This window comes from Bemisia tabaci, chromosome 4 (assembly GCF_918797505.1).
Source record: "Bemisia tabaci chromosome 4, PGI_BMITA_v3".
Taxonomy (NCBI): domain Eukaryota; kingdom Metazoa; phylum Arthropoda; class Insecta; order Hemiptera; family Aleyrodidae; genus Bemisia; species Bemisia tabaci.
Window position 1 is genome coordinate 47,213,524 of NC_092796.1, and position 23,743 is coordinate 47,237,266.

General features: G+C 39.5%; 1 protein-coding gene across 3 annotated transcripts in view; it reads left to right on the forward strand.

The window, feature by feature from the left end:
* The window catches only part of LOC109043763 (cell adhesion molecule Dscam2), a 310,700-nt gene that overhangs the window by 254,928 nt on the left and 32,029 nt on the right, over window positions 1-23,743 (forward strand). For all 3 annotated transcript variants that reach the window (XM_019061073.2, XM_019061072.2, XM_019061074.2), the window contains exons 3-4: window positions 14,522-14,686; window positions 22,292-22,441. In XM_019061073.2, coding sequence (XP_018916618.2) covers window positions 14,522-14,686; window positions 22,292-22,441 — 315 coding nt within the window. The remainder of the gene's footprint in view (window positions 1-14,521; window positions 14,687-22,291; window positions 22,442-23,743) is intronic.

Sequence of the window (23,743 nt, forward strand, 5' to 3'; positions counted from 1 at the left end):
AAAATTAAGAAGGTGGGCAGTAAGAAATTGCAAAAATACTCTCCTAGCTTAGTTTCTCTCTTCAGATAGCCCATTTTTCTAACTTGAGCGTTTTGTACGAGAATTTTGCCAACGGACCTTCTTAATTTTAAGAGGGGCGATCTCCATTCTCTGCTGAAAGCTGAAAAAATGGAACCCTATCGATGCGATATATCGCATGCCGTTCTGACACCTTAAATACCTTAAATTTTTGTCACGAGCAATAATGGTTATAAAACATGCGAGGTATAACCTAAAATGCAGCAGTTAATAGGTTGGCATGCAATATTTGATAGAGTAACTCACTTGAGTTAGGTTCCAACCTAAGAATACAACTATTTCAACCTTGGTGTGTTGCACAACATCACACGCAATTGAAGGCGTTTTATATTGGCCCGACCGCGACCTGCGGAGAGTAGAGTCTTGATGTCTGAATTTCAATTTTCTTCCTTCTTTTTTCTTCTTCTTTTTTTCTAAGAAAAAGGTATCATATTTTAAAGAGAAAAAGAGCCGTACGGCAGTGGCAGCCAGGTATCGCAGAGTGCCATCCAGAGCGCTGTGAAAGCGCCTTTAATTTACGTATCAAGGAATTAAAAGTTTCCGTGAACCAAAGATTCTTTTCCCTCGAAGTGGCCACTCATTCTGAAAAATTCGGAGAAGCAACTCGTCCAGTCGTGCAGCATTTCGCGCCCAATTTTTCCGCCAGTTACCGTATAGATACCAAACGCAACTCCGCGGAGTTAAAGTTGGCGGCACGGCCAATCAATCCCGCGCCAGCGATCAGCTCGATTTTGATTAGCCGAAGAATTTTTGACGGGGCAGCGGGGCACGGCGACAGGAGCCCGGCGCGGGAAAACAAAACTTGTAAATTGCGAATTCCGCCCGGTTTAATGGCCAACGCCGCTCGGAATGCAGGAGGAAACCCCCCGTTGCCAAATTCCCACAAAAATTCAGATTTCGCGTCGGAGCTTTTTCCCTAATTATCAAAAACCCCGTAACCTCGATGCAAAGCCTTTGGATATACGTGGTTTTCGGTCAGCGCGTCGGTAGGAACGGAAACCTCTCTCGGTCTGGCGACTCTGTTCGCCCCTTGATGAATATTTTATCCCTCGCAAAAGTCGGGCCGCGCTTCCTTGAGAGCAGCTTCCTGTTTCCAATCGGGCCAATCAAATCGAACCCTATTTATTTTCCCTGAGTATCGGCCGAGAACTTCACCGGGAGACCCCGCGCTTCGATCGGGTCTTGTTTATGGAGGCTTTTCGTCGAAGTTGCCCTTTGTAGGTTGAGCCTTTGGAGCGGAATGCCTCTCGGAGGGTTGTCGTGTGAACTGCCTTTACGGACCGTAGACTAGATATTCCAACCGGCTGATTACTGGAATTGATAGACAAAGCTTCAGACAAAGAGATAAGGGAGTGATCCTACTCTGCCATGTAAAGGAAAAAAACCCGTATGAATTCAAGAGTTGCCAAATTTCCTTCGATAAAATGTCGGAGGGTTGTCGTGTGAACTGCCTTCATGGACCATAGACTAAATATTCCAACCGGCTGATTACTGAAATTGATAGACAAAGCTTTAGACAAAGAGATAAGGGAGTGATCCTACTCTGCCATGTAAAGGAAAAAACGCTATATAAACTCTCGAGAGTTGCCAAATTTCCTTCGATAAAATGTCTATTTTTGAGGAAAGTTGTAAATATTTTTCCTTGAAATTTTCAGGAAATTTAGGTAAAATGGCGAACAAAATTATCCGGAAAATTGAAAGAAAAATACTTACATTTTCCCGAAAATTCGTGATTTGCCAAAGGAAAGTTGGCAACGCTTACAGGTTTATACGGCGTTTTTCCTTAGCACAGCAGTATCGGTGGAAGCGGGCGGTTGCAAGAGACAAATGGACGTATTTCTGTCAAACGGAACCATGTGCATTATGACGTGAGCCCTGTTATGCATGTATTCTTATGAGTCTCAGGGCTCATGTCTTAATGCACATAGTACTGTTTGATAGAAATACGTCCAAATAAGGTTAGTGATAACAACTCAACCCACGAGAGACCCTATGCTTTGCCCATCATGTTCTCCCCTTGTCTCTAACAACCGCACCATTTTCAACCAGTAGGATTGCTCCATTACCCCTTTAAAGGGCTTCTTTGTTTATAAATTAAAATAATCAGCCCGCTGGTGTAGACCCTTACCTTGTCCGTGAACGCATCACAAGCGATAGAAAATGCTCACATCTAACAGGAGAGCAACTCATCAACAGAGCTCTTCATCAATATAAAACCGCACGAAAGAAGGTTGAAAATTAAACGAGGGAAACAAGAGACACCGCGGAACGAGAGTAGAGAGAAAAATGTGCATAAAGTAAAGCGAGAAGACTACGGTGGAGCGAAAAGGAAACCAATTACTGACTGCAGGGGCCGGACCCTCGTCCCCCTCCAAGCCCCCGGATCCGGAAAAAAAGAACCTAATAAATATATTGCAGCATCCGCCTAATTATAATTTTAAATTCCGACTCAGAAAAGGTTAAGAGAAAGAAAATATGAAGAATATCGTCGCGGGCTCGCCGCACAGTGACAGCGAGTCAGTTAGAATGGTCGGGCCAGCGCTCCCATTTCCCGGAACTAGTTCCAAATTTCGGAATTTTTTAAATTTTTCTGACTTTTTCCCGGAACTTTTGAAATTCCCGGAAGGTTCCGGATCTTTTGCATTTTCCGGAACTTTTGACGGTCATGGAATGGGAGCACTGGGTCGGAAATTATGTTCAGAGGCGGATCCAGCAATTTGGCGACACCGGATTTCCTCCATTTAAAACTATGTTAAATAATCGATTCTTCTCGGAGCACCTTGCCCCTTCAAGGATAGATGCATTACAGATGCATTACAGATAGATGCAATGTTGCCAATTTGCTGGATCCGCCAATGATTATGTTGAGATTTTAAAAGCTTGTTTCTTCGTAAATGTGAAACTCAGAAGTTTAAAAGTGGCTTTATTGTTTTTTTCCTCAATTTTTAAAAAAGCATCTCTTTGAATTGTGACGAAATGAACACGCAAATTAACAGTTTTCGTGAGAAATTTACTGTCCGACCCCACCGGTTGTCTCGTTCCTCTGTGCGGTGGATCGGAGGAGGCGGAAGGAGAAGACGGAAAGCATGAGACAAAGGATGAATGATAATTTATTTCCCTTGCTTTATTATTTCCGTTCTATGGCAAAACGTCGTATAAACATCGGAGCGTTGTCGGATTTCCTTCGATGAAATGTTGATTTCTAAGAAAAGTTGTGACTGTTGAAAGTCCTCGGAGTGTTCATTTACGATAAAACCACTAAGTCTCGTGAATATCTCGTTTGCGGTATTTAAAAATCTCCAGTCACGTTTCAGTTTTTATAGGAGAACAAATCTTGATCATTCCTTGAGGTTTTCACAGAATTTTTTCCGCATAGAGAAGAAAATCGTAGAAGTTTCAAAGAACTGACGTTGAGCAATTTTTCGCTCAAGAAATAAAGTAATAGTAGAAGTTTGCAACGTCGCAAACCGAGATACGTGGCTGGGTACTTTAACCGCCAGAAGAGCCTATCTTTACATAATATGACAGATGAATTTGACCCGAATTCAGTAGAATGGAGGCTGGGTTTCAGAAAATTTTATGCTCAAGTTCTTGGAAAAGTTCAGGTCTTTTTTCAAGTGTTTCAACGAAGTTGCGCGCATCGTTTTCGCACAATTCCTTTCGATAGTGGGTAAAATTCTACGAAAAATTCAAAGAATATAATACATGAACTGAAAATTACGCTTCACCCTCGGGCCTTTACGCGGAAACGACAATCGACGTGACGCCTTGCACCGCACCCTTAAAAGGCCGCTTCTTGTGCTTTATTTCAAATAGCTCTTTAAGGAGGTCTGGCTTATCTAAGTCAAAGAAAAAACACTTACAGTTGCGAAAGCTGTAGAGATCGGCTCAATCACCTTTTAAAACGAATCATGACAAACTATGAAAGTTGATGGGAGGGGGGCGTCAGGAAGCTCATATATAACCGTCTATAAACATTCAAAATCTAGTTATTGATGCAGGAGCATGTGAACACCTCGAATATCTTCGGCCAAAACAACGCGACGTTTGGTTCGTCAAACTTGAGTGGAGTCACGGTGGTTTGAAGTTTGCAGTTGAAAAATCGCAGTTTCGAGGAAGAACCTTTCGGAATTTTAATCTGTCATGTGTGCGGTACAAAATTGCTGGATTATAATGACACTTCCCTTCTAACTGACTAAAATAAACTAAAATGTTCGCAACTTACTCTTTAGGGGGTCGATTATTAAAATGCATAGACAAAACGATAGAGAAAGAAGCCAAAAGGAAAATGGAGCAATCCTATTGGTGGTGAAAGCGTATGGTTGCAATGGTCGAAGGTGGTATGTAAAAGACTAAAGAACGGCAGCTCACGAGAGAACCCTTAGATTAATTTCATAATTAGTTTGATTTCAACGACCCCCCTCCCCCCGTTTCAAGTAATAGGATTGCTTTTTTTTACATTCGTCTTCTTTGTCCATCGCTTTTTTTTTTATCAATTTCAATAATCAGCCCGCACACCATGGGCAAGAGGTTTGCATCAAAATCCGATTTTCCGCACCCAATTTCACCCCGTTTCAGCCAATAAGATTGCTTTATTTTCCGTGCGTCCTCTTTGTCCATCGTTTTTTTTTTTATCAATTTCAATAACCAGCCCGCACACCATGAGCAAGAGGTTTGCATCAATATCTCAAAATCCGATTTTCCGCACCCAATTGTACCCCGTTTCAGCCAATAGGATTGCTTTATTTTCCATTCGCCCTCTTTGTCTATCGCTTTTTCTATCAATTTCAAAAATCAGCCCGCAGACTATGAAGAAGAGGTTTGCGTCAAAATCTCGAAATTCGGTTTCCCGCACCCAGTTCGAAAAAAATTCACTCTGCTGAGCATATTTCTTTTGTGTACGAATGTCCTTTCTCCTGTGAACGGTCCCATTCACGTGCATCCTGGAAAAACTCTATTTTTAAGGGTAGACTTTTGGCAAGGTGCTCAGCTCATATCGATACGGCGTTTTTCTGAGGACGGTGGTATTATATTACTTGTGCGGGTCTCGGGACGCTGCTTCGGCGACTCCTTTTGTAACGGTGGCCGGGGCGGAACATAAAACGAGGGCTGATGGATGGGGCTCGGAAAATATTTTATTGACTCGCGAAATTGATTCCTCCCCCGTATCCCACGCCCGTGTGCCCGGCGTCGCCGCTCCCAGCTCGGAGGTGCTGCGGCCGCGGGTCCGGCCTTAAATCAGCTCCTGGACCGGACCGTCGCTGGCCGCCCCCCCCCTCACCCCCGCCGGCGGAGGTGAAAATCCGAGACGTTTGTTCCGGGCAAATCATGAGAGCCGAAACGAGAACGCCGAGGAGGGAATCATAATTCCAACGATGATGCCGATCTTTGGATGGTATTCGACATTTTTCCAAACTCGCACTGCTATTCTAAATCAAAATCAGCGAACATTGTAATACAATGTCTGACAGGTAGTAGCACTGAATATATTGGTATTTGGAGTGTAGCCAAGTGCTAGAAATAATGTACAATTTTCTTTAAAAAACTTACATTTTATTAACAAACTTTGACCGAAGCTTTTCGAAGCAAACGCTTCATCGTCAGGGTCACAAAATCGATATCACAAAGGCCATAATTTAATTTCAAATAAGGTGACAGATTCCAGTGGTAACAATTGATAACAAGCTATTAGATCAAAACACTCTCAATAATCAAAACATTGTCAATGTATACATACGTTTACAAAGTTGGTTAATAAAATGTAAGTTTTTTAAAGAAAATTTTACATTATTTCTAGCACTCGGCTACACTCCAAATACCAAGCTATTCTAGAGGAGAACGCCGTATCGTCGTTTATTTTATCGAAAACGTAACTACATTCCAATGTTGCCAGCTTTTACGCGCATATTGCATTTTTAAGTGGAGAATTTTTAAAATTTCAATTAGAAAATTTCACTTATTGAATTAGTGAGAACGAAAACACACCAACTCGAAAAAATAAAAATAATCAAAACACACGCATAATTGCATTGTAGTTGAGGAAGTTAGCACAAGAAAAATAGTTTTGGTGCCGAAAGACGAGTATTTAAGGACACTTTAAAGGTCCAAGTTGGAACAGATGCGTTAATTTCAATGGCCTTTATGAAAACTGACTCTCTTCAATGAAAATTGAGTATTTTTGGGTTACCGAGTTGGTGTGTTTTCGTTCTCACTGATTCAATTTATCTTCTGATCTCATGCAAGAATCAGACAGAATTACAGCGAAAATTATACAGTTTAGTTCTCGTATAAAAAAATGAAATTGTTTGCATCAATATTTCACCATTGGAAGAAAGTTCGGTTCCTTCGCACGGGGAGCGACGATATGAGCCCTCGGGAGTTTTCAAATATCCTCTGTCAAAATGGGAATTTTCTGTAAAAATTGTGAACGTTCCCTTTCAATTTTGTAGAAACTGCTATCCGCGATTTGATCTGAAGTAACCGAGAATTTTAAGGGAGGATTTTCATCCGGTTTCTCAGAAATAAATATTTTATTGCGGGAGAATTTGGCAACATTCGAATGTTCCTTCGGCGTTTTACCTTAGCGCGGCAGCGTAGTAATGTAACTTTGAGTGAGAAAAAGCTTAGGTTACAGATTCAGAACTACAAGCCATTTTGGACACAGAACTTTTTTTGTTCAGGTAGCCGATCATCATTAGAACCGAATTTTAATCAGCTGAACCATATTTCGGTTTCTTGGAGCAAAACATTTGGCAATCCCCGTGCTTATCATTTGGATTGCATTTTCAAAAAGGAACCAGGATCATTGCAATGTTGCTGAATTCGTGCAACTTCTTTTGTCTTCGAAGAAAAACCTGATTATCCATTAATACTTTCTATTTTACTCGCTGAAAACTGTAAATTTAAAACAAAAATTATCATGAAAATTTCATATTTTATTATGGTTTCAGTAATTTTATTGCAAAGAATGAAGGTGCACAATCTTAGCACCATTGCAATGCTTCTGGTTCCTTTTTGCAAAATGCAATCCATTTGTGCTGTTATGTGGGGCCACAATCTGTAGGCACATAATCGGACATGTTACTCGAGCTGTAGTGTGAGACCACTCTCTGTCACAAAAAAGCGTACAGTCACTGAAATGTATTATTTCGGAGCTGAGCATCAGTTTTCTGGTTTCACCACGGCATTTTCCCCCCACTTTTGAAGTATAAAATCCATCAATCAACCAAAACCGAAAAAGACGGCCTTTTGCCCGTTAACTCTTTGGCAGAGCTCCTCATTGATTCTGCCAACCGCGCCTCAGTCCCTTCTCATCAGTCCCTTGTTTCCCTCAGAAGAATCATCCGTTCCAATGAACGCATCTCAACTTGCACAATCTGCATCCGAACCCCTGCGTTCCTTATCACAAATGTCCGTTACGATGTCGCGCTCTCGTCTGAACCGTTTATTTATAAAAGAACCCAAGCGACGTGCCCTTCGTTTCCCGTATCCATCCCGCTCTCCAGAGCCCAGTTTTCGGCGTTTGTGTCCTTTCGAAAATAAACGGTTCGTTTGTCCTCAGAATCCCCTCGAGGAAGAGACAAGGCTCTCCGACCTACAAGCGTAACTACTACATTGAGCCGAGCCATCTAGCCCTTAAATTTCATTATTTTTCCGGTACTCGTGAAGAAATGAAGATACGCGCTTTTGCCCGACGGAGAATTCGGAGATAAAGTCGAGAGAAAAATCTGCCAAGTATGTTCATTTCCGGTGCCGTTTTAAGCGCGTTAAATTGCGCTGAAAATGCAGAGCATTAGCGGTCTCCGTACCAAGCGCTCGTGCAGACCGTAACTTCTTTAAGAAAGCATAACCGCTGCTTCGCGGGGGGTATCTTGTTTTAATTTATCTCCAGATTTTTCCCTTCTTCGCGATTTTTCGCCCGTGTCCTCTCCCGGGATGGCGCGTAAAATTGTTATTTCTCATCTTTCTCCCGCTGTTTCTTCCGCCCCCTCTCCCCTCCCCCCTAGTTGCACCCCCTCAAGAAAGCGGTTTAACAAGCCATCGAGTCGTTGCATTCTTCTCTCGACCCGGCGCACAGTAGAGTGAGTCAATTAGAGAAGTCGGACTTGATTCGGAAACTTCAAAAGCTTAATTTTTTGTCGATACAAAATGTTGAGGTTAAGAAGTGATCCCTTTGGTTTTCTAATAAAATTTTTCAAAATGAGCATCTTTCAAAACTTGCATAAATAACTAAATAAAAATTAGTAGTTTTTGTCAAAAAAATTTATGTCCGACCTTTTCCATATCTCGTTACATTGTGCGGCGAGGAGTATGATTCTAAAATGCTACCAGGCAGTTATATCCGCGCAACGCGATACACAGACGATGATCGAACGTGAATGAGGAGGAACAAGGGAGAAAGATAGCACGCAAGGCGCAAAAGTGGGGTTGGGAGGAGAGAGAGAAGGAGCTGATTAAGGAAACGCTAGAGATTAGGTTCTTCTTTTTTAGAGCATGGTGCAAAAAAAAACAAGATCTCGATAAAAATTATAACAAGGTTTCCTATCGAGATCGAAAAAGAATTTGTGGAATAACAGTACGGAAGTAAAGTGTTTTTCCAGGGAATAGATGCTACAATACGATGAGCCCAGCTAATGCTTTCTTGAAAACTTTAAATTCTTTGCAATAAGTTGAACTATATTTCGTCAATACGTCCAGACGCTAATGCTTATTTTGATATACTTAGAAAAATAAACGGCAAGAGTAATGTGAGCGTATTCCTTCTTGATTTTGTTTGTGTAACCGAAACTAATGGTCGAATCAATCAAATTTTGAGTAAAACTAAGTTTTCTGATAAATGCTACAAATTGTGTTTATTCCACAATTTAATTATGATTCGTGCTAAAATTAGCGATGAATTTTGGTTTACCTTTACGTAAAACTCAGAATACAGTTTTTTTTAAATTTTAAAAAATTTGAGGTCGAGGGCATGAAGAATCAAACAAGCAGTTTTGACACTTTAGTGTTGAAAATCGCGTCTATATCAAGGTCTACTACCTGCGGGTGAATTGACTTTGAAAATGAACCAAAAGTAAAAACACTGCTTGATTGATAGGATAGATATACTTTTGAAAAAGTCAATATAGGCCACGTTTGCTATCTTAGATTTTGGAATTTGAAAATTCGTCTAATAATTCGAGTTTCTGGTCAAAAACTACCCCCTGATACCGAGTTCCACAAAATCAATCCAACAGCAGGCGAAGTAAAATTCTAGGCCACATCTGGCATTTTGTATTCTCTAATTTAAAAAATACAACTGAAAATTTGAATGCCTCGTCTAGAAATACCCCCCGGTACATCACGGGCGCGATCAAATTCTATTGAAGTCTCAAGAACAGGTATTTCATCAGGTGAGCCTCTTTAGTTAGCCGTATTAATAATGATCGTTCTTTCCTTTTAAATCAATTGAGGCTTAAATTTTTGTCACGAGCAATAATGGTTATAAAACATGCGAAGCATAACGTGAAATGCAGCAATTAATAGGTTGGCATGCATTATTTGATTGAGCAGCTCACTTGAGTTAGGTTCCAACCTAAGAATACAACTATTTAAACCTTGGTGTGTTGCACAGTATCACACGCAATTGAAGGCGTTTTATATTGGTCCGACCGCGACCTACGAAGAGAGTCTTGATGTGTTGACTTTGAGCGCTGTTTGCGCTGCATACGTCGAATGCAAAATGATGAGTAATTTGCATATATTATTGTTACGAAGGCCTAAAATGACGTTTCAGGTTAGGTTAGGTTAGGTTAGGTAAGTTAATACTTTATTTTATACAAATTATGAAAGTCTGAATTCTTTATGCCGAAAATTTTTTTCTCGTGTCGAGGCCATTCTCTGGACGTCAAACAAAATTCTTTAACACCAAGTTTTACAAAAACCGATCGAACAGGAGCGAGGAACCAAAAGATGATATTTTCCGTCTTATCCGCGGCATTTCAAAATCACGGATTTCTAATTATGTCCCATATGCTAACCTTCTAGTCTTATAACGAATTTAAAGAAATTTTAATAGAACATACCGTCTGAGAAACTCGTCAGTTTTGAAATAATAGCCAAAGATTCTAGAAATCTGTCGGTTGGTTACAAAATGCAAATGAATCTTGCAAAACAAGCTCCAATGAAAAGTTGAAAATGGCATATTCTCGTTCAAATGGATGGTGTGGTGTTCATGAGAGTGACTTCGATGGCGGGACGGCCACCTTAGTCTAACAGTAGAGGAAACTGTAGGTTGCCTCTTACAACAGCAAATTATTTCTCAGTATTTGTGACCGTACGTTTAAGAAAAGGTGTTAGTCCAAAAACATTAGAGGTTAAGTTATTGATACCAGAGCCTAAGGAGTGTTCTATAAATAATTTTGTACGACAAACACGTATGAGCGGAACTACGACCTTATTGTGAGGGGGGTATTTCATGAAAAGGGGAGACTAAACGATATTCCAGCAAGGGAGACCTGTGGGAGTTCCTAGTCTTAAAAGAGGGTTCGGGGGATTTTATCAGCTCCAATAAGGGAGGCCTTTCCGGGCTAATTTTGGAAAAGTGAGTCGTCTCCGGAGCAATTTCTAGCTGTTCTTACCGAAAAATTGATTGAATTACAACCTTAAAGACGAACGACACGTTAAGCACTTATTTAGCAGAATATCTCACATTGTTTGAGAGGGGTCAAGAGGAATTCTTGGGGAGGTGGGAGCAGTGAGCTGATTGTTGAAATTGATAGACAAAGCGATAGACAAAGAAGACGTAGGGAGTATGGAGCGATCCTATCGGTCAATTTGGGTAGTTCTTATAGATTGAGGGAGAAGAAGGTGGACTAACTATCGGGTCTCTCGTGAGTTGCCATTAGTTAGCATCAGTTAGTTCGTCTAATACCTACCTCCTCTGTCTATCACAACCTCTTTCTTTCACCAATAGGACCGGTCCATATCTGTTTTGTCTTTTTTGTGTATAGCTTCGTCTATCAATTTCAACAATCGGTCCGCTTTCGCTCGGTTCCCTCTAGTTTGGCCCATCCATGAAAATACGTTACAATCTTAATCCAAATCGGAGTTATGGTGATTTGAAGTTTGCAGACCAAAAACTGTAGTATCAAGAGAAAGCCGTTTCAAACTCTAATCAGTGGCGTGGCGAGAATTGCGATGTATCGATTGTTCTGCCATTTAAACCTATGGTAAAGAATCGATTATTAAGGTGTTCGCTGCGAATACCCTGTTTATCGATCCTTTTCCATAGGTTTAAATGGCAGAACAATCGATACATCGCAAAGCACGCCACGCCACTGACTCTAATCCACCTTGTTTAGAGGAAGAACTTATCGGATTAAAATGCAACTTCATGCGTTCAAACGTCTGCTTCGAGATGCTTCAATTTATACATGTGTATGTTTCTCCGTATGTCATCGAGGAGGAGCGGAGACTGCAAGCGAGAGGGTCGGAGAGAAAGCATCAAGACGAATTTTCCAGCTCAAGAGCTCGCACTGGAAGCTCCAATTATTACCGTTCCCCTTCGTTTACCGCGCGATAGAAACCTACTCGGAGTCGTTATAAAGATGCTAACGTTCTCAACCCCACGATCCCGTCTCTCGATGCCGAGCACTGCGAGCTATCTCCCGCATGAGGTCACCAAACCAGAAAATTTCCCGCGAATTTTTCTCGCCGTATATCTCATTCCCGCCCCGGCAGTCTGGTTTCGTTTCCTGTGTGCACGCTGCACAGAAATGCACGAATGCAGAAGGATGATTGTGCTTACTATATTAGTGATCGCATACTCGCTGCTGGAAATCTAGTAGACATTGGTTGATTTCGATCGGTGTTTATCACCTATAGTTACGTTTATCAGACACGTGATGAGCGCACTTTCAGAGATCTCACACTGGCTATTAAATTTCCTAGAGAGCATACTTTAGTAATCTGGAATCTAGTATACTATCGTGCACTCACCATGTGTCATTTTCATTCATTTCGATGCGTACACTGCTTCCTTTAAGGATTTTTTCTTCTTTTTTTTCTTTAAAGATGGAAAAATCTCAGAACTTTGTGGGGACAACCTCCACACTTCTCACATGGGATACATCTCTTCCTGAACAAGAACACTTTTTATTTGTTGTATATGTTTATTCCGACTTTTGATATGAGTGGCCACATTGTCTTGCCTACCGCTTTGTTTAACGGAAAACACCTTTAAAAACAGGCGCGGAGTAGGACAGAACAGACTGTAATCGCGTGGAACAGATAGTAACGGAAAGGATTGTTTCAGAATGGAACGGAACGGATAATACTAGAACATACTGTTATGGAACGATACGGAATGAAATGGATAGGAACGAATGAAAATTGAAAAGATTGGAATCGGATCGTAACGCAACAAAATTGGGGTCTGATATCAGAGCAGTGCTAATTTCTCCCGATCGAGGAAAAAATGGAGACGCTAAAACTTTTCGCTGTGGCAATAAAATAAAAATTCTGCTGGAAATAAAGTATTTGAAATCGATTTCTCATGTCTGTAATGCCGGTTTGGTCCCTTTTCCCTATTTGTACGACTTCTGCGAATGAAAGGTGCGACAATTTATGAGGTCAGAACGGAATTATAATGAGGGAAGCATTGTTTCGTATTTGAATCATTGGCAATATCTCCCGGCCAATCATTTCCTATTTCTTTCTTCAACGGTTATTGCGCAAAGAAAAATAATGACGGCTGTATCATGAAATAATTCATAACACGTAACATAATATAATTGGATACACGGAATTTTAGATACCGTGCTTTGTAATTGAAAATATCTGACTCGAGGAGTCAAATCACCACAAGGTCTCTCACATCTTTATTGCAGAAATTGAAGTATTTTCTCGAAACTTGGCGCTATATATTTTGCTATATAAGTACATCCTGGGAACTTGCAATATTCGGAAAGTTAAAGATGTAAGACAGCTTTGGAGGAACTTATGAAGCATATTTAAATTAGTGGCGTGGCGTGCTTCGATATATATCGAATTTCCCCATTTGAAGCTTTGATAAAGAATCGATTATTAAGGTGTTCGTTGCGAATATCTTGAAAATCGATCCTTTTCCACAGTTTTAAACGGTAGATCAATCGATATACATCGCAAAGCACGCCTCGCCATTGATTTAAATTGGTTTTTCGGAGAAATCCGATCCGCGTGATATTGCGCCACCGGTTTCTTCGAAAAAGGAGTAATTATCGTAACTTACGAGTGAACAGAGAAAAGTGCAGCATAATGTGCAGCATATAAGAATGCGTTTGACGAAGATGCAATGAAAAATATTTATTTGTAAAATTAGGGAAACAAACATTGGTTTTTGACTTAATGTGTAAACATGAGGTATCCAAAAAGGTACTTCTCTCTTTCTTATTACTTTACGGTGCTATTCCCGTTTTCCAACTTTTCGAAAACAATATTCGGTTTACCTTAAAAAATTTGATATCATATTATTCAGAATGTATTCCACGTCATGGTTCGGTACTTTCCTAAGATCCAAGTCATCACTGAAAAAAAAAGAATGGTAAAATCTACTATAAGTCTTCTTGATTTTTTACACAGTGATACTATTTAGTAAACATGACCAGAATTATGGTAGTATTCATCAGAACTCTGCTGATACTTACCATTATATGGTAAATGCTACCATAGAGTCTGGTGTTTATTATCGTACTCATATCACTGTGTCAGAGTATGGTAAAATCTACCATATTTTTTTTTCAGCGAATTAATTAATTTTCCCCCCTAGACACCGGTCTTGAATCCGCGTAATGGCATGCGGTTCTCGTCTTTGCATCACTCAGGTTCGCCGTATCTGATTCCTGGTACAAATTAGGACGCCTGTTGAACTTTGATACGGCCCCCGAACACCTGTTATGTAATTACCCATTGGAGGTTAGAGTGCAGCGGGTTGTGTCGCTGAAAGGGCGGCGCGATAAGAAGGGTACTAAAGGGATCCCCTCGGCCGACGGCCCCCTGCCCCCTCTTTCCCTTCCCCTGCTCGCTAATCAGTGTGAAGTATCGCCGCCAAATTGGAATAATTCGCCCACGCGCTTCATCGCGTTGCCGTAGCATGGTAAAGCGTGAGGAATGCCAGAGCGCCTTCGATTTTTTGTATATGCAACATGGCCAACATGCCCTTAAAATTATCAAATTTTTGGTGGGAAGCAAAAGCTTTTCGCTATTCTGGGAGATTTATCAGATAATTTTAAGAAACAACATTTTTTCAACACTGTACCAAATAACGCTAGTTCCTTTTTGCTAAATGCGACCCAGACAAGGCTCCTACTATGTAATGAGCTCCATCTTCGGTTACGTTAAAATTATATGTTTGTCCCTGGTTTAATCCAAAAATTACAACACATAGACGAATGAACAATTATTTATTTTTCTCTTGTGTATGTTACAGTGGTGCTGCAGGCGTACGAACTCATGGTTGAGTACAGCAACACGGCGGTACGCGGGTCCACAGTCTTCCTTCGGTGCACAGCGCCCTCTTTTGTTAGAGACTTTATCACAATAACCTCCTGGGTCCAAGACTCTGCCTTCAACATATACCCATCAATTAAAGGAGGTGAGTCATTTTTGTCTTCATAAGTGAATACCTCGTGAGACATCAAGAAACTAGGCAACATGAAATGCAGTTTGGCTGCTACTGGTTAAATCCATCCAGCAGGAAGATTATCGGAATTGATTTAAAAAGTGATGGGCAAAGACTTCTTTTCTTTTGGCTTCAAAGGGAAAATTGAGCGATCCTAAAGAGAATTTGCAGGTGTCAGACATTCGATGAATTTCGTGTCTAAGTGGAAACTACTGAGTGAACTGAACACGAGGATACCCTTGCTCCATGAATTGAACAATTATTGGAGAAGATATGACAAAATGATCTAATCTGCTAAAATACGTGCGTTTAAATGGGAAATGCCACCAGATGACGTCATTAGGTGGTGCATTTTCTCACTTTTAAATCTACTTTTAGACTATTTTCTATATTAGAAAAAAATACTGTGAAATCATCTCTTTAAGCATTTTCAGATGAAGCACTAAAAAATTTGCTCGCAAATTCTCCATTGGGTGATTCGGGTTGTTGCAATGGGCAAAGGAGGTACGTAAGAGACTGTAAGGTAACAGTAATCTACGAGAGACCCTATTAGTTCAGTTAGTCCATCATTTTCCCGCTTAGTCCATAACAATCACCCGCCTTCGTCAATAGGATTGCTCCATTTTCTCTCTGTCTTTTTGTCTACAGCTATGTCCATGAATTTCACTGATCCGCCCGCAGTTAACCTTTAAATCATTAGCGATTCGGTTTTCTTCAGCCTTGTACTGGCTAAAGTAATGATTATTCACATCAAGAAGCCTTTTTTTAATCGTGGAGGGGAAAAATTCGAAGCTTCGGTTGATTTGATGAAATGAACATAAAGTATTACACATCTTTGGTGATTTTGAGGTTCTCCTATTTTTCCGAATTCAGATGTTTTGCATGTCGAAATTAACGCAAAGTATGCCGAGAACAGCACAACATTTGGATGGGTTATTTCTCATTTCCCATCCTATATTACTGGGAATTAGTATACCTGGAAACGGAAACGTTTCTCTTAGTGTACACTGGAAAAAAAAACATTGGATCTAGAGTCCAGACTCTTGAAAACATTGACAAGAAAAAGTACTCTTGCTTCAATCGGATTTTTGCCTGAATCAAAACGAAATCCGCTCAAATTAAGAGGCTTGGTTCTTGATTTAAGCTAGATTCTGATTGAATCAAGAGTACTTTTTCTTGTCGATGTTTTTAAGAGTCTGGACTCTAGATCCAATGTGTTTTTTTCTCCAGTGTAAGCTTCTACGTCATAAAATAAAAGCGTAAATAATGCAACATTGCAATGAAATATCCTTGTTGTAGCCTACGGTGCCAGAATGAGAGTGTGTGTTGATCTGTGTTGATCTGTGTGTTGAACTGTCATTTCTTTAAATGACAGTTGCATGAAAAATCGCCCTAGGCGATTTTAGAGACTCACTTGTTTTCGCTTCTTCTCCTCCTCGCGATGTCACTTTTTCCTCTCCTCTTGAAAGATGCTCGCGGATCACAATGTTTCTTCCATCTGATTTATTTTCAAAGTAACAGCTCGTTCTAATGCGAGACGAACATTTTTATTTTCCAAATGAACAACTTGTCGCACGCTCGGCATACAGCATTGAAAAATACGCGCGGAAGTACATTTGTGTCTGAACACACACAATTCGTTTTCTTGCAGTATAGGGGTAAAAAGTCTCAGTTACATATTCAGCCGTGTCAGAAATCGAGGGAGGTCACCTAGGGATAACATAATCGTATCTGCAAATCTGTGTGCTGTAGTTGGCAGTTTAATTTCAGGGCTCGCTACTTCTCGTTCCTAACATAAGATACGGCCTCTAAAAACTTGACACGCGAAAAACTTGCGTCAAAGTTTTGAAATCCTAAATGTCCGGATTTTTCCGATCCTCTGATTTGTGCTATATCTTTATAGAGGGACCGGACCCCAGGTAATTTTCATCGTATATGTATTCAAGGGAGCCAAAATGTATATTTTCGGCCTTGGGTTTCATTATGGTCTGATTTAACCCAACAGTTCATCTGTAAGACACTCAAATCTACAATTACGTTCTTTTCTAACTCAGAACTCTCAATGTACCCAATTTTTGAAATTTTTCTTTTTTAGTGTATTTTCCGAAGAAAATACACTATTTTTTCAAACCATCTGTAGAGCTTTATTCCAAACTCGTCGAATCGGTCAATGTTAGGTCGTTTTAAAAAGTTCCAGTATATATCAATAGTTATTAACTTTCCCATGCTATTGCCGAAACTAGATTTTCAACAAATATAACATTATCTTTCTTTGCCCCGGACAAAAAAGTTACCAAACGCATATCGACGGTGAAACTACCAAACCACGTATCTCGTTTGCTCACATTTTATTTTTTGAAGTAGACCAAATCAATATCATTCCTTGAAATTTTCACGGAATTTTCTCCGCACAAAGAGGAAAAATCACAGAAATTTTCAAGACTGGATGTTAAGTAGTTTTTCATTTAAAAAATAAAGTATGACAGGAAGTCTGCGACGTCGCAAACCGAGATACGTGGTTTAGTAGTTTCACCGTCGATATCTGTTTTCTCAACCTATCGACATGTCTCGATCCGAAGAATCTGAAAGGCCTCGTGATGATTCTGAGAAGTGCCTGTGCGGCTCACGGAGAAGAAATGAGGCCTTGTTCGTATTTTATAGAATATGGAAAAGAATTTCACGTCTCAGATCTTCCGCAGGGCGAGCGGCGCGTCATGTCTTTCATCTTGAATGCACAAAAGAATTTCAAACGAAGAGCATCGTGCACCAGTCCGAAGCCCCCCACGTGTGCCTTCGGGCCGTTTTCGCACTGCTTTTGATGTACGCCAATTTGAACTCCTGAATTTTTTAGTACCAAGAGGTTTTTGTTCTGGTGAACAGTGTGTCAATAAGACATTTGTGCGAGCCTCATAAAAACAGCATCGTAAAATTCCTGACGTGAACCGATACATCGGGTTCAGTATTGTGTCACATGTTTCTCCATTGATATTTTGCGTGGAGCACAGTCAAAACATTTCAAGTTTCAAATCTTAACTCATCAGTAAGTAAATGTCGTTTTGTGCGCACGTAAATTCAAGCTTTGCGCTTGCCGAAACACACTCGAATCAAATTAAGTACCAAAATATTTACAATGCGCTTTAGACAGGCAGAAATATGTTTAGCCCCTTGAAACACTCAGAGGTTTGCGTAGTCCGTAAATTAGAGAAGGAAGGTCTTGTAAGAGGAAGTCATTATCTAACGTGTAAGTTTCTTTTCAAAGGCTGTTGTGGCCAGGATTGCTCTCCCCCCCCCTCCCATTATAGTAAAATGTTAGCGCTGTTTTGAGTCCGTTTCTATTTTTGTATCAGCTGAATAACGCAAGTCTGACTTTTTGTGTATGAATTGAGTCATATTTGCGCGCACAATTCATGCTATGATGCTCGAGACTTACAAGTTATACGCAAGAATAATAATTGGAAACGTAGAAGTTACGCAGGAATAATCATTTACCTTTAACCTTAAACATCAAATTCCTATCAGTCCAATACTTTTTGTAGCGACACTCATGTTCATCGGGCTGATCATTCAAGTTGCGATGGACAAATCTATAGACAAAGGAGACAAAGGGAAATGGAGCGATCCTATCGGTTGAAACGGGTGGTTGTTACGGACTAAGGGGGGAAATAATGGGCTAATTATAGGGTTTCTTGTGGGTTGAAGTTAGTCACGAATAGTCTATTACACACCACCGTAGTTTTTGTTCATTGCAACCACTCGTTCCCACCATTAGTATTACTTCATTATCCTTTTGTCTTCTTTTTCCATTATTTTGTCAATAATTTTCAATAATCAGCCGGCTTATCGTAGTTCTGAAGATTTGAATCGATGGAGAAAGTCATTGTTGAATCGATTCCCCAAAAAATGGATTCTAAAAACCCAATCTCCGAATCGCATCCCCTGGAGAAAAAGTCGCTTGGATCTAGAGTCCAGACTCTTAAAAACATTGACAAGAAAAAATTCTCTTGATTCAATCGGATTTTTGCTTAAATCAAAAGGAAATCTGCTCAAATTAAGAGGCTTGGCTCTCGATTCAAGCAAAAATCCGATTGAATCAAGAGTATTTTTTCTTGTCAATGTTCTTAAGAGTCTGGACTCTAGACTAGATCCAAGCGACTTTTTTCCAGTGTCGATTCTGCCTGACCGAGAATCGCATCCTTTAGACAGGATGAGCTACGAGTCTTTTTTCACGGCGGAATCCAAGGATCATCCCTTAGATCTCCGATCAAGCGGTCGGCAGAGCAATGTGCCAACGGCGAGGGTTGACGACTCGTCTGGGGTTCTTTCTTGGAAGCGAGAGAGCGGAGTGATGGGGTGTCAGCCCCCGGTCGAGTCACAAAGGAGCCCCCCCGAGTCGGACGGGGACGATAAAGCCCCCTCTTCGGGGTCTTTGTTCCCTAGTAGCATGATTCACTTTCCCCTTCCTAACAAACGTATAAGGAATTAATACCGGTTATATAAGCACCATTTTAACTAAAGTTTATGTATCGTGTATATAAGTTTTATATAAAATGCCCATGAAAATAATTATTCATATTTTCAGAAGATAACGTTTATATAAAATTCATATAATTGAGGAAGGGTTTTTATAAATTTTCTTTATACGCATAGTATCCTTTTGCTTAATTTGCTTAATATAACTGTTATATAAATGACCTGAATGACTTTAACGTAAACCTATCTCATTTTCATGAATGATGATGATGATCTCATTTCAATGAACACCCTCGACTCTCAGACTGCGTGGGATAGGTATTATTAGAGGTATTAGTGGCTCCGAGACGAGTTAAAAGGGGATATTTCGGCACACAATCCGAGGAGCCCTGTTACCTCAGTTGGTAGCGTGTCTGGCTCATAACCCTGCCCAGTTAGACAGCAATATTTTAAAAATATTTTAAAAATATTGAAATTTAATATATTTTTAAAATGTTTTTCATGTATTTTTAAAATATTTTCAAAAATACTTTTGAAATACAATCAATGAATATTTTTAAAACATTTTAAAAATATATTAAAAATATAAAAAATTAAAATTTTTAAAATAATATTTTATAATATTTTTAAAGTATATCATAATTATTTTTGTTAATATTTTAAACATATTATTAAATATTATTTTAAAAATTTTAATTTTTTTTAAAATGTTTAAATTAATATTATAAAAATTTAAAAGAAAAAAGGAAATGAAAATAATAATAAATAAATAACATAAATACATCGACATAAATTCAAACTAGAAAAAGGCCCAAATAATTAAAACTGGAAAAAGACGCAATTATAAAGTTAAAAAAAATAGAGAGAGAGAGAGTTAAAAAATGAGAGTTAAAAAAAATAGAGAGAGTTAGAAAAAATGATAGTTAAAAAACATGATAGTTAAAAAAAAGAGAGAGCTAAAAAAATGACAGAGAGTTAAAAAAAATGAAAATGAAAAAATTACATCATTAAATAAAAAACAATAGATAAATAATAATAAATAATAAAGTCTGGTAAAATATCATAAGAATCCGTCAATAAACAAACATATTACGGACTCAGAGGCCTGCGATAGTTAAGAGATTGAATTTAGGGGCCCATCCATATCAAGCCTGGCTGGTCTGGTGGTAAAGTACTGGACTTCGGATTGCAACTCCATCCCGAGGTGTGGGTTCTAATCCCGACTAGGACGCCGCGGATTTAAGGTAAGTCACAACTCTACGATGATCCACCACCTGGTAGTATCGCATATGAAAACTTGCACACTTCATAACTAGAGTGCGCTACCAGCCAGGAAGAATAATGAAAATTCATTTTATACACTGTTTGAATTTGGTTATATAACTTTTATACTAAGGGTCACATAAGAAGCGTATTGATAATGTAAACTTTTAACTAAAAAACTTTACATCCATTACATAAACAATGAATATTCTTTAGCTTGTGGTTATTTACGGTTTATACTTTTAAAAACAAATTTTTTATATAACTCTGCTACTAGGGTTATCCCATTTACTCCGGCCGGGTGCGTCGTTTAAGCATACTCACACTTACACGCCGCCCGGGGGTGGCGGGGGATGCGATAGCCGCCTCGGAGCGCCTGTGCTCCGTCAAGCGGGCAACCCGCAACACAACGTCGGCGTCTTGCTCCTTCCTTTTCGCGCCAACGCTGTTGGCGGCTCCAACCGTAATCGGATTTTTTTTTTTTTTTTTTTTTTTTTTTTGGCCACGGAAATTACATTTTGACACTTCAAAGTGTCACTAAGGGTTATTTATTTTGAGTGAAAAATATAAAAATATCCGTAACCCCATGCGAAAAAGATTCCCCTCTTCCCTGCAGAACAGTTAACTCTCAGAAAAAGCTACTAGGGCGTCGCGAATTTAGGGCTTGCATTTGAAGCACCCACTTGAAAATTGAATTTTCTCATCAAATCGTGATTTTAATTACATTCTATTTGTACGTAAAGGTTTGGAGTTCAGTTGGAAAGAAGTTCGATTGATTGATTGAGAAAGAGGGTTGGATGTTGTGATTAAGTAAGCTATAGCGCCTGCAATTTTTTGGATGCAACACGGATATCCCGTAAGCACGAATAGCTGCATCCATACAATATTACTGAAAAATACTGAAGCACCTTCAATTTTTCCAACCCGTTGTGAGGTTGTGACGCAATTAAGCAACGTTGTTGCATTTGCAGGTTGTCGTTACACAAATGAACGGCGATTCGAATAAGTAACCAAAAAAACAAAGAAAGAGACGAGCATAGCTAATGCATTTTAGTAAATAAGTAGGACGTTATATTTTTTAAGGCGCTTACCTATGTGATTTTATTCCCAGTCTCCCATTTCACCTTTTCAAAGTCATTCTCATTCAATCAATCTGAAATTGTGTGATTCATATCGCACAAAAACGTTACCGGTTAACATGTGTGAAGTTGATATTGGCGAGAATTTTACGGAAACGTTATATCGGTAAATTTTGCGTTCGGGAACGTTATGCGCCGTTTTGAAGTTATATTTGGATGTATTTATGCTAAAAGGAACTATGTGCACAGGGTTTGCGTGTAGTTCCTTTCAGCATAAATATGTCCATTTCTCCTTGCGCCTCAGCGTTTAAGATGAAGTTCAATAATATTGCCACGCACTCAAAACTTTTTTCTTTTGGCTTCGAATCTTTCGAGAGGAAAAGTCTGTGAGAGGTCAGCCTAAACTGTATTCATACAATGTTTTTTAATCCAAAATATCAATGGGATTCTTTCCTTTTTTTCCTTTCCCTAGCTACCCTCGAAAGAATATAATTTTGTCACACAGAAAGGAGGAGGAAGATCACTCCAATTTATGACCTGTATTCTCGATGATTGGCTGATTAGTTTTTCTATGTTCCTCCCCCTTTTCCAACATTTTTGCCTCACATTTCCCATTTTGACCGATGTCCACTTTGGCTAACTGTTGTCGACATTTAGCACGCACTCTCGTTACATTCTAGTGCGACTTGGTTGAACGAAAGTTGCGCACCACCCCCTTATGAGAGGTATCTTAATTCCTCTTTTTTCTCTTTTTTTTTTTGAACAGATGGAAAATATCATATGCTGCCAAGTGGAGAACTTTTAATTCGGAAAATTACAGACGCAGACAGGTATAAAGAATACCAATGTAGAGGTGTCAACAAGCTCAGCGGCGTTTCGCTCGTTAGTTCCAACACAGCTCGTTTCACTGTCACGGGTAAGTTGAATCCATTGCCTATCTGAAGTATTTCTATATGTTTTGCTCTGAAAAATCATCAGCGCAATCACTCCTTCATTTCCCCGCAAGAAATAGGATTCATTGATTGGTTCGCACGTATAGAATGTAACTCAGCATTTCACATGGTCAAAGAGTGATCATTTCTGAATTGTCAGACATGTTTACTAAAGTGCTTGAACTGAAATAACCTTGCACCAATGCAGATATTGCGACAGTGGTGATTTTGCATGTGGCAGTTCCCCCACTTGAAATCATTGTAAATATCGATTTTATGTGAGTGGCTCACCAAGAATCGATTGTTTTACATACATTTGAATGGAGAAAAAACAGTGTTGCCAGCTTTCAAGAATCGCCACTGTGTTGCGATAGGGTACTAATTTGAAAAACAATCGCTTGAACTTGCTCGGAAAGCTTTCTATCCGCAAGGATGTCGCGCGTCGTTTTAGCTTTCTCTTTTGCATTCCCTGATTGCAGTATGTATACCTTCCGAGATATTATGTAGTCAGGTTTTGTAAAATAAAACGAGATGTTATGTTAAATGATAAGAAAGCCTCGGTTTTTTTAAAATGATATCTTAAATTTTTGGGCTAATCATTGAATTGAGAAAGAAGATGTCAGGAAAAAATGTGATGTTCCGTTTCAGCTCTATTGCCATTTGCTCCGACCGTAAAGAACACTTGCTACTTTCTGTTTTTTGAGCGATAAAAGCAGTAGCCTATTCAAAAATTGATTTTATAGTGTACTAACTTCTTTTATCAGGGAACTGGCTGAAAATAAAAAATCGTATTTTAAAGCGATGCTTTCTGAAAGATGGAAAGTACCCTAGCAAAACAGAGAGCACACTCAGAAGGAGTTACATAAATGTAAATATTGTCGTTTTCCTGTTTCCAACAAACAGAATCAATAGTTTAAGGTCGAAGCTGAAAGTCACCTTTTCCTACGGAGTTTTAGACCGATTTCAAGTGACTTGTTCGGACTTGTAACGTGTTTTGACTTAAGTGATTTTAAATGGGAAGATCGCAAAGTAAAAACGTTTTCGAAATTGAAATCGCTTTGGATTCACTTCGTGTTGGTCTCTCGTTCTTACGGCAACTCACGACGAGTCACATTAATATAAATATTGTCGTTTTCCTGTTTTCAATAAACAGAATCAATAGTTGAAGGTCATAACAGTAAAAGCTGAAAGTCACCTTTCCCTATGGAGTTTTAGACCGATTTCAACTCACTTGTTCAGACTTGTAACGTGGTTTGACTTCGCTGATTTAAAATGGGAAGATCGCA